We start from the raw sequence: 16,360 nt of genomic DNA on the forward strand, positions 1-16,360 counted from the left end.
GGTACTATTGATGAAGAGGGAGAACATTTTTATCCAGCCAAAAGATTTTGTTACTTGTTTGACCTAACAGATAAATTGCACAAAAGTTGCCAGCCTGGCTTTTAAAAAGAAAGTTGTTTAAGCATATAACAAAAAACCAATAAGATGCATAAGTATAAAAAGTACCTTTTATATTTATACTTCTGTTATACCTTTTCAGACTTTGGCTTTACCTAATCTTCCTTTCCTTTCCTTTCCTTTCCTTTCCTTTCCTTTCCTTTCCCTTGTGAACACATGAAGCTGCCTTATACTGAATCAGACCTTTGGTCCATCAAAGTCAGTATTGTCTACTCAGACTGGCAGCTGCTCTCCAGGGTCTCAGGCAGGGATCTTTCACATCACTTACTTGCCTGGTTCCTTTAACTGGAGATGCCGGGGATTGAACCTGGGACCATCTGCATGCCAAGCAGATACTCTACCACTGAGCCATGGCCCCTCCCCATGTAGTATTTAAGTAGTCTGTGTGCAATGTTACAACCATAAGGTGTGCACTCAGAGGCTAACCTTTAAAGACAAACCACCATCTGCAGTCTTGAGTAGAACTGTGCTGAAGTCAAGGGGCTTGGAAGGATGTATCTATGCTTCATTGCACTCTGAATTGTGCATTACCAGACACACACATGCACACACACACCACCCACTTCAAGAGTTTCTTTCCAGTTTTCAGAAAATAAGGGTCTGGATCCAAATGAATTTTTCTGCTTACACTTCACATTTTTGTAAGTGGAACATAATACCCCCCCCCCCAATGCATTGAGGCAGAAGGGAAAGATCAAGATCATCAAGGTCCAGTAAATTCTGAGGAGAAGAAAGAAAGAAAAGTTGCAACCTGGTCGACTCTCGAAAATTTTCTATTCCTTTCACGTTTGCAGAGGGACAGGCTAGCAAGCAACCTCTTGACTGTGACCAGGGTAGAAAAACAACAGTCCTTAGGTATGATTGGCAAGTATACGGCCCTCCAATACCTGCATGCCACAGAATAATAATAATAATACTTATTATTATTATTATTATTATTATCAGTGAGATTTATGATCTCTCTGGGAATCATTATCAGATAACACAGTTATCACCTATAGCTTACCTTCAGTCATGGCTCCCAGAATTGATTATGGAAATTTGATGGTAATTTCTGCATGAGACCTGTTCTATTAGAGAACACATTTTATTTTTAATTGCCCCCTTTAAAAAAATTGGCTTTGTACTTGTTCCTTTAACAATTGCCAAAAATACAAACATTTAGCCAGAAGGTAGGGATGCCAGCCTCCAGGTGGGACCTGGGGATCCACCCGAATTACAGCTCATCTCCAGACTACGGAGATCAATTCCCCTGGAGAAAATGGATGCTTTGAAGGGTGGACTGTATGGCATTGTACCCTACTGGGGTCCCTGTCCTAACCAGGCTCCACCTCCAAATCCCCAGGAGTTTCCTAACCTGGAGCTGGCAAGCCTATTAGGAGAGGGTCCCCACGTCATTTATTATCATGGTAAATTTCACCTGCTAAATTTCTGTATCCCATTCTGTGTTAAAGAGCCAGCATGTAGTGGTTAAGAGAGATGGTTTGGAGCTGTGGACTCTGATCTGGAGAACCTGGTTTGATTCCCCAAACCTCCACATGAGTGGTGGAGGCTAATCTGGTGAACTAGATTGGTTCCCCCACTCCTCCACATGAAGCCAGCTGGGTGACCATGGGCTAATCACAGCTCTCTTAATGCTCTCAGCCTTGCCTACCTCACAGGGTGTCTGTTGTGGGGAGGGGAAGAGAAGGTGATTGTAAGCTGGTTTGATTCTTCAGTGGTAGAGAAAGTCGGCATATAAAAACCAACTCTTCTTCTTTTTCTTCTTAAAGGCACAGGAACAGGGGGCGAGGGGAAAGATGGTAACCCTGTGCTTTCCACATGTAGGCATGCAATTGCTGGGGGGGGGGGGGGTTCTGCATCTGTGAAACCCACCAAATTGGTTCTGAGATTCTGAATCTTTTAGAGACTTGATTCTACTGCTCTTAGCGAGGGGTGAAAGTAATTTTCAGTGCCATCCTAAGCAGAGTTACACCTTTCTAAATGTATTGACTTAAATGGACTTAAAAAGGCTTGACTCTGCTTAAGAATACAGTTAACTTTTTAACCTGTATTGTCTGTCTTGGGACTGAAGGAGGGACTCAATGAGGCCTCTTTCCTATCATTTCTCTGCACCCGTTCATACTAGCTCACCCCCCCCCAGCTATTAGTCACATTATTCCTTCCATAAATTCAAAATTTCAATACCTTTATTGGCATACCATCAAGCAGTCAATCAAATCAAACCAACCCTCTAAAAATTCCTTCCATAATAATTGGTATTATTGCACCCTGGACCAATAGTGGGGTTGCCAACCTCCAGGTACTAGCTGGAGATCTCCTGCTATTACAACGGATCTCCAGCCAATAGAGGTCAGTTCCCCTGGAGAAAAGGGCTGCTTTGGCAATTGGACTCTATGGCATTGAAGTCCCTCCCCTCCCCAAACCCTGCCCTCCTCAGGCCCCACCCCCAAAACCTCCTGCTGATGGCAAAGAAGGACCTGGCAACCCTAACCAATAGGGTGGGGTGATCTAGCCTTTTCTAGTAAACTGCCGTCACTGAGTGCAAACTGGCCAAAGTTAGTCACAAGTCTAATTGAAATCAATGTTGATGGGACATTAGTCATGACTAAATATTGCTATGTTGTGCACCTCATATGTAATCCATCAATGGTCACTTTGGTCAGCTGTTCCCTGAATGAAATAAACAGGCAAGTTAAGGGCCATCTCAGGGCTGCGTGTATTCTGTGAGTTTGATGGGTGCAGATTTCAGGATGCTGAGAATATCAGCTTTTATTGCTCTTTTGGGGGGGAAAGCAAGATAGGCTTGGAACTAGGTCAGCAATGCCCAGTGTAAGCCAGAGAAGAGGTTAAACATGCTCTCCAGTGATCAAGGCATCACAGTCCTGCATAGTTTCTTCTCCTATCCCATGACTTCCTAAACCAGAAAAAATATGTGTAAACACATACCCAGATCAAAGTAGCAGATTTCAATTTTTGTCTAACTGCACACCCGAGGCTATTTTTTTAATGTGCAAAATATACAGAGTATATCTGTGTGGCGTAGTGGTTAGAGTGTCAGGCTAGGATCTCGGAGGCCCAGGTTCCAATCCTCACTCTTCCATAGAAGCTTGTCAGGTGACTTTGGGCCGGTCACATACTCTCAGCTTAACCTACCTCACAGAACTGTTGTGAGGGTAAAAGGAAGACGAGGAGAATACTGTAAGCCACTTTAGTTCCCCGTGGAGGAGAAAGGCAGGGCATAATTGACGCCAACAAATGAGTAAATAAAGCAAATAAATAAAATACACACCACTCCGCCAGTGCATTTGTCTTTGGACAGCGCCTTGATGGCCTTTCTCTTTTTCCATTTGTGAGGTCACTGCTATAAAGCTCACAGGCCGACTTAATATGATTTGCTTCCTATGCTCTTGCAGAGCCCGGTACACCTTTCAAAACTGCTTTGTATGCCTGCCACCCTTTCTACCGGCCAATGCTTTCCCTGGTAGCCTCCGCTTATCTCTCCAAAGAGAATATTGCTTCTTTTAGAATAAAACCTCCCTACCGTGGCACTTCTATAGACTTTGACTCTTCGGATCCAAGGGAAAAGGGGAGGCGGGAGGGAGGAAGAGACACCCACAAATGCCTCCCGCTTATTTTCATCCACTCACACCTGGCAAAATTGATATACATGGCTATCGTATTGACTGGCAGCCAAATCCAGCAACTGTGCTGCTCAATATGTACATCAAACAAACCATTACTCCTAACACAGGCATCAATAAGATTCCCCCTCCCCCAACATAGACCTCTCTGTACTGAATTATGCTTCTTCTACCATGCAATGTCCTGCCTCCGTTATGCATGTCATCCTGGCTCCTTTACACCTGCCTTTGAAGACTCAGTGTCTTTTCATGCACCCCAAATCCAGTCTTCCTTCACTGACAATGAAAGAGACATTTGCCACTCATGTCAATAGGATGCACATTTGCAATTCAAAATCTTCCTGGGACAGCTCCGCACTTCACATTTTCTGGGTGTGTGCACCAAAGCTGTTTTATGAGTTAACATTATACATCCACCCATACATGTATGTGGTGGTGGTGGGAAGTGCTGTGAAGTCGCAGCTGACTTAAGGTGACCCCCATAGTGTTTTTAAGAGGCAAGAGTCATTCGCAGGTGGTTTGCCATTGCCTGCCTCTGCATAGCAACCCTGGACTTCCTTGGTGGTCCCCCATCTAAGTACTGTGTGTGTGTGTGTGTTAAGTGCCGTCAAGTCACTTCTGACTCATGGCGACCCTATGAATGAAAGTCCTCCAAAATGTCCTATCTTTGACAGCCTTGCTCAGATCTTGCAAATTGAGGGCTGTGGCTTCCTTTATTGAGTCAGTCCATCTCTTGTTGGGTCTTCCTCTTTTCCTGCTGCCCTCAACTTTTCCTAGCATGACTGTCTTTTCCAGTGACTCTTGTCATCTCATGATGTGACCAAAATACAATAGCCTCAGTTTAGTCATTTTAGCTTCTAGGGTCAGTTCAGGCTTGATTTGATCTATAACCCACTGATTTGGTGTTTTTTTGGCAGTCCATGGAATCCATAACACTCTCCTCCAACACCACATTTCAAAGGAATCTATTTTCTTCCTATCAGCTTTCTTCATTGTCCAGCTTTCACACCCATACATAGTAATAGGAAATACAATGGCTAAGTACTAAGTACTAACCAGGGTCAATCCTGCTTAGCTTCTGTGATCTGATGAGATCAGGCTAGCCTGGGCCATCCAGGTCAGGGCACATACCCAAGAAAGAAGCAAGGCAGACCACAGAGCAAGCCATAGTCAGCCCTCCTCACAGATATTCTGAAGGACACATCTTTAGTTCTTATTTGGAGATAAAAGGAGAAACCTCTAGGTGGCTTTCTACCCAATTGCTTAGCAACCCTGTTTCCAGCTTCCAGGATATGTAAAGGCTCTAGAATGACTGACGACTTATCCAGGTACTTGGCGCCTCCTCTATTAAAAATAGATTTTTATCTTACTAATTGATTGACTGAAATTTAAATATATAGACTTCAATTATAGAGAGTGTTTGCTTTATCTCGTCAACTGGGGCTCTCTTCCTCACAGCCTTCTTCTTCATTGCCCCTTAGGGTTGCCAACCTCCAAGTACTAGCTGGAGATCTCCTGCTATTACAACTCATCTCCAGCAGATAGAGATCAGTTCACCTGGAGAAAAGGGCTGCTTTGGGAATTGAACTCTATGGCATTGGAGTCCCTCCCCTCCCCAAACCCTGCCCTCCTCAGGCTCCGCCCCAAAAACCTCTCGCCGGTGGTGAAGAGGGACCTGGCAACCCTACTGACCCTCCAGTGGCAGAATGTATGGATATCAACCCCACACACACACACACCTTAAGAGTTTCCTTCCAGTTTCTAGAAAACATCATTCCAATTGTAGCTCCTTCATCCCATCCTGCATTGGGGTGGGAGAGCCAAGGTTTGGCATTGCAATACTCAGTGTTTTGGAGAGATTTCCTGCCCTAACCAAATGTGCTGCTCCTCCAAAATATCAGAGCATGTGCATGTGTGCATGCACACACACAACTGTGTCCTGGTTAGGCACTGTGTACAAATGGCCCCGTTGTGGACATGGCACCTCTCTCCAGTGCATTTAGAAGGGGGGGGGGCGAGCTAAGAATATTGGAGGTTATTTATTTATATTTAAATTTATGCCCGACTTGTCAGACTTCTAACGGCCGTCCAAGAAGCTTACATCATAAACTAGCTCAAAAGGCTGTAAAAAGGCAAAGATAAATTTGTACAATTCGGCAATAAAACAATATCAGCTTCCAAACACTGGGCAGAAGAGAACGCTCTTCACAGATTTCTGATTTTTGTTAAAACAGTACACTGTTTTCCAAATGAAAAATTGGGACATGCTCGTATCAGTTTCCCTTACTAAGAATCACTAAGCCCTCCCAAAAAAACAACTCTGTCAGTGCAATCCTATGCAGAGTTACTCTAGTCTAATCCCATTTAAATGAATGGGTTTAGACTGGAGTAACTGTCTTTAGGATTGCACTGTTAGTGTTGCCAAGGGTTCTTCTATGCCTGCTGCTGATGCATATGTTTATTCTTCAAATGCTTTCCTCAGCTGACTAAAAAGTCACATTATTTGTTCTTTTTTGATTCAAGATCTACTCTTACAAATGGTCTGTGGGGGGTGGGGAAGAACCCCAAGATTGCCCTACAACCAGCTGTGAGGAATTCAAGGCATTTCCCAAAGGCAAAATAAGTGAAAGAATAGGGATTTAGAGGGGGAAAAGAACCAAAAAATGACAGTCTGTCATAAATAGGGACATTTAGGATCTCTGCAACTGAGAGGGCTTGGTGTGCTTTCTTCTGGAGGAAAGTCCATTAAAGAGGGCCATGACTAAAAAGGACCTGCTTATAGCAGTGGCTGGTTCTACAGAAGCTTTAAATTGCCCAGTGATAATGGGAAATGCAATTGGCAGAGTTCTACTGTTTGAGAGCTGCACATTTTAATAAGATTGTTGGTGTATGGGGAGGGGGGAGAATCACTATATTTCTTAGAATAGAAATTATTGTTGATCTTGTTCTTCAGAAGGGGTTCCTCAAGTACAGGTATATGTGCAGTTCATGCTACAAACAATTCAGGTTCTTCACAGAGACAATCCAGATTCTGCACCAAGACAAAAGATCAGTATTCATAAAGAATACAAATGGAACAAATGAGCATGATTTTTTTGTTATTGTGCATGATTTATTAGGGCTCTGCTAGCCATATGGAGGAGCAAAGAACTTTGCAGGCAATGAGGTCCCACCTCCAACCATCAGCAATGTCCAGCCACAACTTAGAATTGCTTTCACACTGACAGGCTTGGCCCACACAGCACACATCTTTAAGCATGTCTTCATAACCATTAAGGTCAGAATCGTGACAGGGGTTTGGTTTTTTAGAAGGAAAACTGAATTCTGTGCCCAGTAACATATTCTGTATTTGAGACCCAGTGTGGGTAGTGGTTAGGAACAGTGGACTCTAATCAGGAGAACTAGGTTTGATTCCCCGCTCCTCCACATGATCGGTGGACTCTAATCTGGTGAACAAGGTTTGTTTTCCCACTCCTCCACATGAAGCCTGCTGGGTGGTCTTGGGCTAGTCACAGTTCTCTCCGAACTCTCTCTTGCCTACCTCACAAGGTGTCTGTTGTGGGAAGGGGAAGGGAAGGCAATTGTAAGCCGCTTTGAGACTCCTTAAAAGTAGAGAAAAAGTGGGGTATACAAACCAACTCTTCTTCTTCTCCTCCTCCTCCTCCTCCTTCTCTGATGATCCCACAGACTCACAGCACATCACCCTGCTTACCCACTTGGCTGCTTCTAATTTTTTAGGTTAAAATAATTATAATTGCACATCTCAAACAGAAAAGAAATAGAAAATAAAACAACAATGGTGTCATGTCCAAACAAAAGTATCTATACAAAGTTTTCAAATATATAAAAATATGTCCGTACACAACTGTCGTCTATACATCATAGGTTCAAATGTTGATAAGGTTGTAAGGTCCTCAATCCACTGGGTTATGGGAGATGGGTATTTATCTCTCCAGTGTTGTAATATATGTCTTTTAGCAACAGTAAGGGCATGGAGGGTCCATTTTTGTTAGCCATCAGTTAGCCTTCAGAAGATAGACAAATAGTTTAAAAGTACATAAGCATCCTCAAAAATCAATGAATACTCTAATACAAAATTGATGTGAGTAATTACTTCCTCCCCAAAAAGCAGAATAACTGGACATGCCCAAAGCATATGTTTAAGAAACATGTCCTGTAAGTTGCAATGCCACTAATTAGACACTTTACTTAGTTCTGTACTAAAAAGAGGCCGTGGCATCCAATACACCCTAAACATAGCACATGAATCTTCCTCCTAAGGACATTGCCCTAAATTGCCTTTGTGGTTTAAAACTTAGGGATACAAACTGGACCTGCTTTAAAATGTTCTTATGTACTGAGACAAGCTCGAAGGGCTTGCGACACTCAAAAGACGTATCCTCGTTGCTTTCCTCAGCCCTTTACTGCCTTTAGTAGACATCGGCATCACTAGAGTAAGGACTGCTGAGCTCATTTGTAAATGAAACTCTTAGCAGCACCTTAGAAGCTTTGCTGCTGACCATCATCGGTAAAGGTGATGGATCAGGCTTACAGCAAAAAGAATAATTCAGACTTCATTGGAACCTCACATTTTTTAATGAACACAGGAAGCTGCCTTATACTGAATCAGACCCTTGGTCCATTGAAGTCAGTCTAATCAGACCGGCAGCTGCTCTCCATGGTCTCAGGCAGAGGTCTTTCTCATCACCTACTTGCCTAGTCCCAACTGGAGATTGAACCTGGGACCTTCTGCATGCCAAGTAGATGCTCTTCCACTGAGCCACGGCCCAGTGGTATTTTGAACTGGAATCCTAAATGTAAAATCTAACAGCCATGGACAGACCTATCCTTCATATATCCCCCTTTCAAACCAGCGAAACCAGCATCCATTCTGACCTGGAAGGCCCAGGCTAGCCCAATCTTGTCAGATCTGTGAAGCTAAGCAGGGTTAACATTTGGATGGGAGACCACCAAGAAAATCTAGGGTTGCTACAAGGTAGGCAATGGCAAACCACTTCTCTTTTACTCTTGCCTTGAAAACCCTTCAGGGTCACCGTAAGCCTGCAGCTTGGTGGCAGTTTCCACTACCAAACTGGCAGCCATCATTACATCTTGTGGCAGTGAATTCCACAAATTAACGACTATTTGAGTGAAGAAGTACTTCCTTCAGTATGACCTCAGTCTGCTGCCCATTGGGTGCCTGTTAGTTCTAGTATTAAGGGAAAGGGAGATATTGACACCAAACACCTTGTGAACATATAGACATTAAACCATCTGGTGACAACTCAACAGCAACGTTTGTGGAGAAGAATGTCTAGAAACAAATTATTTTTGACTGCAGACAGGTTGAGGTTCAAAGACTGTCTGTGTTTAAAGAGCGTGTTCCTTTTTTAGCAGGTTTGGCTCAGAAGCCAGAATAATTGGTGAGAGCTTTTACTAAGGTATATTGATAGAGAATGTTTTCCTTTGGCTTTGAGGACATTTGTTTGAGGATAACCCTTCCTCAGCAGTAATTGGAGTTCTGTCTGCCATCTCATACTCTGGATTCCTTTCGCATTCATTTCAAGGTATCAGTCTCCTTCCCCATTTCTTCAGTCAGTCAAGAACAGGAAATGCAAAAAGCTCTTCATGAAGACAACCGAGATCCCATTAGGAGAGATTCTTTTAGTCAGCAACCATTTCTGGCTCCGTCGGCACACTCAGAATTAGAAACATCTACCGGGTCTCCAACAGACCAAAAAGGTACCCAGCTGGGATCTCTAGGGAACAGCAATGATCAGACCTCAAGATCCCAACCGCCTCCATTGGTTACCTCTTCCAATCCTTGTGGCATCTCCGTTAATGGCAGTAGCCATTTACCAAAACAAGTCTTCCCTTGGATGAAGGAAACAAGACACAGCTCCAAGCAGAACAACAGCCTTCCTTCTGCAGGTACTTTTGTTTTATCTGTTATCCCCTGTGGTCAATACCAATATGTATCTATAGAACAGATGGCCTAGCATCTCCATATAAGCATTGATGCCCAACTCAAGAGCCAGTGTGATGAAGTGGAAGAGTGCTGGAGTAGCTTTAAGCCTGATCCATCACTTTGGGCCAGACAACATTTCTCTCAGTAAAACCTACTTCACGTAATTGTCGTGAGAATATGAGGAGGAGAGCATGATGCATGCTACCCCGAGGTCCTTGGAAGAAGGGTAAGATTTTTAAAAAGCGATCAGATACTTCTTATTCCATTTATATTCTAGTCTTCCTCCTTACATAGGGTTGGACCCAACAGGTTTTTGCACTCATGAAAAGGGGAGGAGTGGGTCTCCTTTGACCACCACTCCTTTGACTGTGCTTGGGATCTGCATGGTCAAAAGCCATGTGATGTGAGGGCCGTAATAAGGAGGGGAGTTGTGTGAGATGGAACAAAAAAAGTTGGCTGGATCCAACCCATAGTTCCTAGATGGTTTCCTGTTCATAATCCTTTAGCTTCAGCATCTGAATCATAACATGTCTTCAGTGTTTTTGTTTGTTTGTTTGTTTGTTTTTGCTTACTGCTTGGAAACTTGATTGTTGTTATTTTAATTATTTATATTTATATCCTACCTTGTTCACTGATTCTTGAGCCATAGGAGCAACAAGGCTTCAGTTTGCTTGCAGAGTTCTGAAAATCACTCAGATATAGTGGATTGGATCCCAAGGGACATAACCAAGAGCTCATAGATTACATCTTTTCTTGCTTCCTCTTCCCGGTACAGACTCATGCTCCTCAAAAAGTAGCTCTTGAACACCAGGAACAGTGTGAGGTACAACTTGGGGTGAAAACGCATGGTTGCTTTAGCCTCCTTTATTCCCTGTTTCAGCCAGGATTCAGCCAGGATCGAACGCATGCATTTCGCCGAACGTGTGCTCGATCCTGGGTGAATCCTGGCTGCAACAGGAATAAAGGAGGCTAAAGCGACCATGCGTTTTTGCCCTTGGAGTCTGCATGGAGAAGAGGGATGTGTGAAAATTGCCCCGTCTCTCTTACACAAGCAGAAGTGCCTTTCCACTCATGGATGGATCTTTTGCATCTAACTCATTGCTTCTAGAAACTTCCCCAAAGATTATTTTTAAAAGAGCACACATATTACTCATTCAATTTTTAAAAAAGATTTAACAAAATAACTTTGATTTTGATAAATCTCAACTGTTATCTAACTCTTAAAAGTAAGATGGATGCAGACACATCTAGAAAGATGCACAATTATCTAGCCAAACAAAGATAGAAAAAGATACACATTCGGTTATAGATGTTACAGTCACTAGGACCAGGAGTAGGGTTGCCAACCTCCAGGTGGTGGCTGGAGATCTTCCACTATTACAACTGATCCCAAGGTGACCGAGATCAGTTCCCCTGGAGGAAACGGCCATTTTACAAAGTGGACTCTATGGCATTATACCCCCATTGAAGCCCCTCCCCACCGAAACCCCAACCTCCTGAAGACCCACTTCCAAAATATTCAGATATTTCCCAACCTGGAGCTGGCAACCCTAACCAGGAGCCTACCAACCACACAGATCCTCCCAATTTGTCCAATCACCATGTTGTGCGAACAGAAGCAATGTGCATATATTTGTAGTGGTTAAGAGTGGTGGACTCTAATCTGGTGAACTGGGTTGGTTTCCCCGCTGCTACATATAAAGCCAGCTGTGTGTCCTTGGGTTAGTCACAATTCTCTTAGAGCTGTCTCAGCCCCACCTACCTCACAAGGTGTCTGTTGTGGGGAGAGGGAAGGAGATTGTAAGCCGGTTTGATTTTCCTTGAAAGGTAGAGAAAATCAGCATATAAAAACCAACTTTTCTTCATATTTACCATGCACACATAGCTTTGTTACATGCAAAGTGATCACTAGATTTTTCAGGGTTCACTTTCATATGTACCAAGGTTAGATATGCATAGTAAATATGCATGTTGTCCCTGTTCCCACAACATGGCGGTCACATGTGTCAGAAGGGTCACAAGCAGTGCATGATCCCAATGCATATGATTGGTAGGCTCCCAGTATGCGCAATTGTAATGTCTGAAAAGGGAGACAGAGAGAAACCTTCCCATTCTTTGAAAATATTTTGCACAAGATTTTCAAAGCTCTCTGTTAAAAGAATCCAGAATTTTATCAGGTTGAGCAAAGGATTCTCCAGTTTTGTTTTTTGAGTAATAAGAGAGATGTTTTCCCTAAAATGCTTAAATTGTGCAAATGCTCACTTGTTCAATAGGGTTGACAACCTCCAGGTAACAGCAGAAGATCTCCTGCTATTACAATTGATCTCCAGATGATAGAGATCAGTTCACCTGGAGAAAATGGCCCTCCCCTCCCAAATCCCGCCCTCCTCAGGCTCCACCCCAAAAACCTCCTGCCGGTTGCCAAAAGGGACCTGGCAACCCTACTTGTTCAGCCCTGTTGAACTGTTCACTGTTAAGGATTGTTTCTCCCAGCTGCAGCTTCTTTGGTATCATTCCCCCACCATCACTACCACTGCTTCCTTCTCCCCTTGTGAGACTAGTCACATGAGCGATCCCACCCAATCATGTGTCATGCATCGATCGGGATGATGTCACCATGCTATATAGCCAGACTTGGCTATGTTCTGTTGTTGGCTGAAAGCAATTGAGAGTGAGGGGGGAAACATATAACTAAGTGGATGTTTTCGTAAGGATTGCCAAAGATAGTCACCAAAAAGGGGAGGCAGACAAAATGTTTGCAGAAAACGGAGCCATTTCAGCTCTGCTCTAAAACTTTACCTGAATTTGGGTTGTGTGAAGCATACATGTGTATACAGGTTTATTACACGCAGATTCCCCCCCCCCCGGTAAAATAGTTTGATTCTGCAAAGTCGTCAGGATTCGAACTGAACGGAATCTTTTCGTTTCTTCTATTTAGACCCCAGGAGCTCTTCGTCCAGCCTCTCCTCTTCCAAGAGAGTCCGCACGGCCTACACCCATACCCAACTAGTGGAGCTGGAGAAAGAGTTCCATTTCAATAGGTACCTCTGCCGGCCACGTAGACTGGAAATGGCCCGTCTTCTGCGGCTCTCGGAGAGGCAAATCAAGATCTGGTTCCAGAACAGGAGGATGAAATACAAGAAAGATAGCCGGGCCAAGGGGACCGTGAGGAAATCCCCGAGCAGAAGCCCTCCAGTGAGCGACTACTACAGTCAGATGGAGGCAGAGTATGAGATGGCCGCTTCCAGCTCATGTAGCAAGGGCCTGAGAGAGATGTACAGTTTGGCAACCTATCCGGACACCCTCTTTGACAGCCCCTTAACCTCTGAGTACGGGCCCCTCTCTATGCAAGGAGAAGGCCATCCCTACGGACCTCCCATTCCGCAAGGGAGTCCGGACGAGATGGGAGAAAATTACCTGGGAAATGCGCCGGAGGCTGACTCGCTCTTCGGCTTCCCTGACTGCTCCTTGGCAAACCTGGACTACAGCTGTGTCGCTGAAATCCCCGGCCAGCACCAGCCTGGGCCTTCCAACTCCCTTCCCGTTTACACAGACTTAACCACACATCCTGTGCCTCGGGGAGATTCTCAGGGACCTGAAAATCTGATGCATCTGTGAGGGGCTCCCTGCCATGGAAACCAAGCCGGGGAAATTGCTACAGTCCGATTATCTCATTAAAAAAAAATACCTCTAAGTGCAACCACGAGTCTTTCGCTCTCCTCCTCCCCCCCCCCCCACTGATTACCTCCTATTTATTTAACTGTACTGTACGTTCATTGGTGGGGGAGAACATCCTTGCTGGATGTTACGAAGTCAACATTCAAGTAAGATCGGAACAATTGTTTTCCCCCAAAAAAGAAAAAAAGAAGGTCTGTCCATGCATTGCATTAAATCTCCATTTTGTGAAACAGCCTTTTGTGAATAACTTTTGTGAAAGATGACCGGCCGTTCGGCAGTTTATCAGCCCTTTGAAGAGGGTAGCGAGTGGGGGCTGGGGGGAATGAGAGACCGTTATCTCAGGTGGTCTGGTTTTCAGGCATCCACATTGTAAAAAACTTTAATTAAATGGAGTTATTTCCTTGCCCCTTTTTTTGCCTGGCGCTTCAGTTTTGCATACTCTGATCCTCCTATCTGTTGGGTGGAACCCATCCATTATCTTGATTGGCTCCTTGTTCTCACAACAAGGGTCCTCCAAAGTCACTCGCCTTTTTATGAATGAATACAGAGGACCATTTATTAACAAATAGCTTACTATGGTGTGCATGTAACTTTGGGATCAGCAGCTGGAACACACAGGGCCAAATCTGTCCCCCTAAAAGTTGTATTGCTGTTGTTATCATCAGGCCAGAAGACTTTTACCCATGTCCCACTTCATGCCACTTAGAAGGATGTTTCTGTTCCCTGGCTAACCACATGCCTTTATGTCAGAGTCTCTTGGACTAAGACTGGGAGACTTGGAGGTCAAATCCCCACCTTGGACCAGTCAGTGTCACCTACCTCACAGGGTTGTTGTGAGGGGAAAAAAGGAAGAATTGTATATGCCACCCTGAGATCCTCGGAGAAAGGGCAGGATGCAAATATGATAGATAACCATCATGGCAATTCCCTAGAATGATCATCTGTGTCCACCCAACACTAGTGATTTTCAAACTTTCTACACCCTGGGGTGTAGATTTTTCTCTGTGTTGCAAAGGATTCTAGGGGAATATTTTAGGGTACACTCCAGTTCAAAAGGATGATGACCAACTGTCAGACCTCACCATGACTTTGTTAATACCTTGAAAACCACACTGGAAGCTGTTCATTGTCTAACTGCAACTTCGGACTTTCTTACTGAGCTTCTCATAAGTTTCCAAGGAACTCCAGAGTTCCCTGGAACACAATTTAAGAAACCGCTGCCTTATATTGCCCTTCTCTCCTCAAAACACATTGTGATAAGGTTGTGATGCTACTGCAGAGTCAGCTGTGCTTTCCTCTTCTGTCCCTCACTAGGGTTGCCAACCTCCAGGTACTAGCAGGAGATCTCCTGCTATTACAACTGATCTCCAGCTGAGAGAGATCAGTTCCCCTGGAGAAAATGTCTGCTTCAGCAATTGGATTCGGTGGCATCGAAGTCCCTCCCCTTCCCCAACCCCGCCCTCCTCAGGCTCTGCCCCAAAAATATCCAGGTATTTTCCCAACCCGGAGCTGGCAACCCTACCCTTCATCCTACAGGCCTCGAGCCACCCCTTGTTGTGAAATCTTGCCATAAAAGGCTCTCGCTGCCAGCAATCTCTTTGACAATAAACCCTTCCTGGAGCATTTCCTAAACTCTAAACCCGCCTTGTAAAAAATCCGAATTCCTCTTTGCGACGCAGCAACAGCGGAGAAATCACCTGCCCTCGGCTGCCTCATGGCGCGCCAGTGGCTCTCTCGGCGGGCCATTGTCTTCCAGCCAGACACTGGAAGCGACTCAAAGCCCCGCCGTCGTTACAGCGAGCCATGCTTTCGCCGTGCGTTACGCATCGCCACGGGTTTATTTTTCGAACCACGGCTGGACACCCTGCATCTATTTTCGTGTACTGTTTGGATACTGGGAAATAAAGAGGCTTTTTTTCAAACGGCAATGGGAGATTTTCTTGGCGCGGGCAACTCGCTTTTCTCCACCAACACTGCTCTGTTGTTCTTAGAATCACTTTGCCATCTTGTAGTTGACTAGGGGCTGGGCCTCACCCTTCCCTCACCCCCATTAATCACTGAGACAGCACGTACTTCAGAAGGCCCCCAGCTCTTTCATCTCCCAGTTAGTATGCAGCTCTGGAGCTTAGCTGGCTTGTGCATTTTTTTTCCCTCAACTGGCCCCCGTCTTCCATAAAACCTCCTCCATTTCCTTGGTCTACAGGTTAGCTAGACCTTCTGTCCCCCTTTACCAGCCTTTCTGGAAGGGCCCCTGTCCATCAAGAGATGTCAATGTTAAGGCCCGAGGTCCAGTTTGTAAAAAAAAAAGAAAAAAAAAAAGACGAATCCAGCTTGTTTGGAGCTGCCTTTGGGTGTGAGAGTAGGAGAGACGTCTCTGTCCTGGTGCCAAAATAAGGAACCAATTTCCTCCGAAAACCCAGCTTGAAGCGTTGGCCACACAAAGCGACGGCCTTCTGCTGACTGCTGGTTACCAATTGCCCTTGATTCGCCAATGTGAACATTAAAAAAAAAAAACAGCTCATAGGCATATATTACAAATACAGTTACGGTCACAGCAACAGCCATTCAGTGGGAATCAGGGATATGCTGCTGGTTGAAATGAAAAATTTCACACATTGGAAATATGGAGGAACCAATCGGAATTCAGACTTGATGTTGGAAATTTCACGTTATTTTCACATTTTTATTTTCAACTTATTTTCAAAGTCACCCCAAAGCAAGTGCTTTCCTCGTTCCATTAATTTCAGGAGGGAAACTGACCACACACTTAAATTCTTCCCACTGAACCTAATGGGACTGGATTGAACTTCGGCTCTCTCCCACTCATAAATCTCAAGTCTTGTTGATTCATGTTCAGGTAATGCTGCTAAGCAACAATTTGTGAAATTCCAATATTTACTACACCTCGTTTCTTCTTATTACAACCCTAAGTCCAAGAACATAAGTCACTGGG

General features: G+C 44.4%; 1 protein-coding gene across 1 annotated transcript in view; it reads left to right on the top strand.

The window, feature by feature from the left end:
* LOC130493457 (homeobox protein Hox-D3-like) overlaps window positions 1-13,447 on the top strand; it is a 119,339-nt gene extending 105,892 nt beyond the window's left edge. The window contains exons 2-3 of the mRNA XM_056867209.1: window positions 9,329-9,692; window positions 12,668-13,447. Of these exons, the coding sequence (XP_056723187.1) occupies window positions 9,329-9,692; window positions 12,668-13,347 (1,044 nt within the window). The 3' untranslated portion in view covers window positions 13,348-13,447. The remainder of the gene's footprint in view (window positions 1-9,328; window positions 9,693-12,667) is intronic.
* The last annotated feature ends 2,913 nt before the right edge of the window (window positions 13,448-16,360 follow it).

Source organism: Euleptes europaea, chromosome 1 (genome assembly GCF_029931775.1).
Source record: "Euleptes europaea isolate rEulEur1 chromosome 1, rEulEur1.hap1, whole genome shotgun sequence".
Taxonomy (NCBI): Eukaryota; Metazoa; Chordata; class Lepidosauria; order Squamata; family Sphaerodactylidae; genus Euleptes; species Euleptes europaea.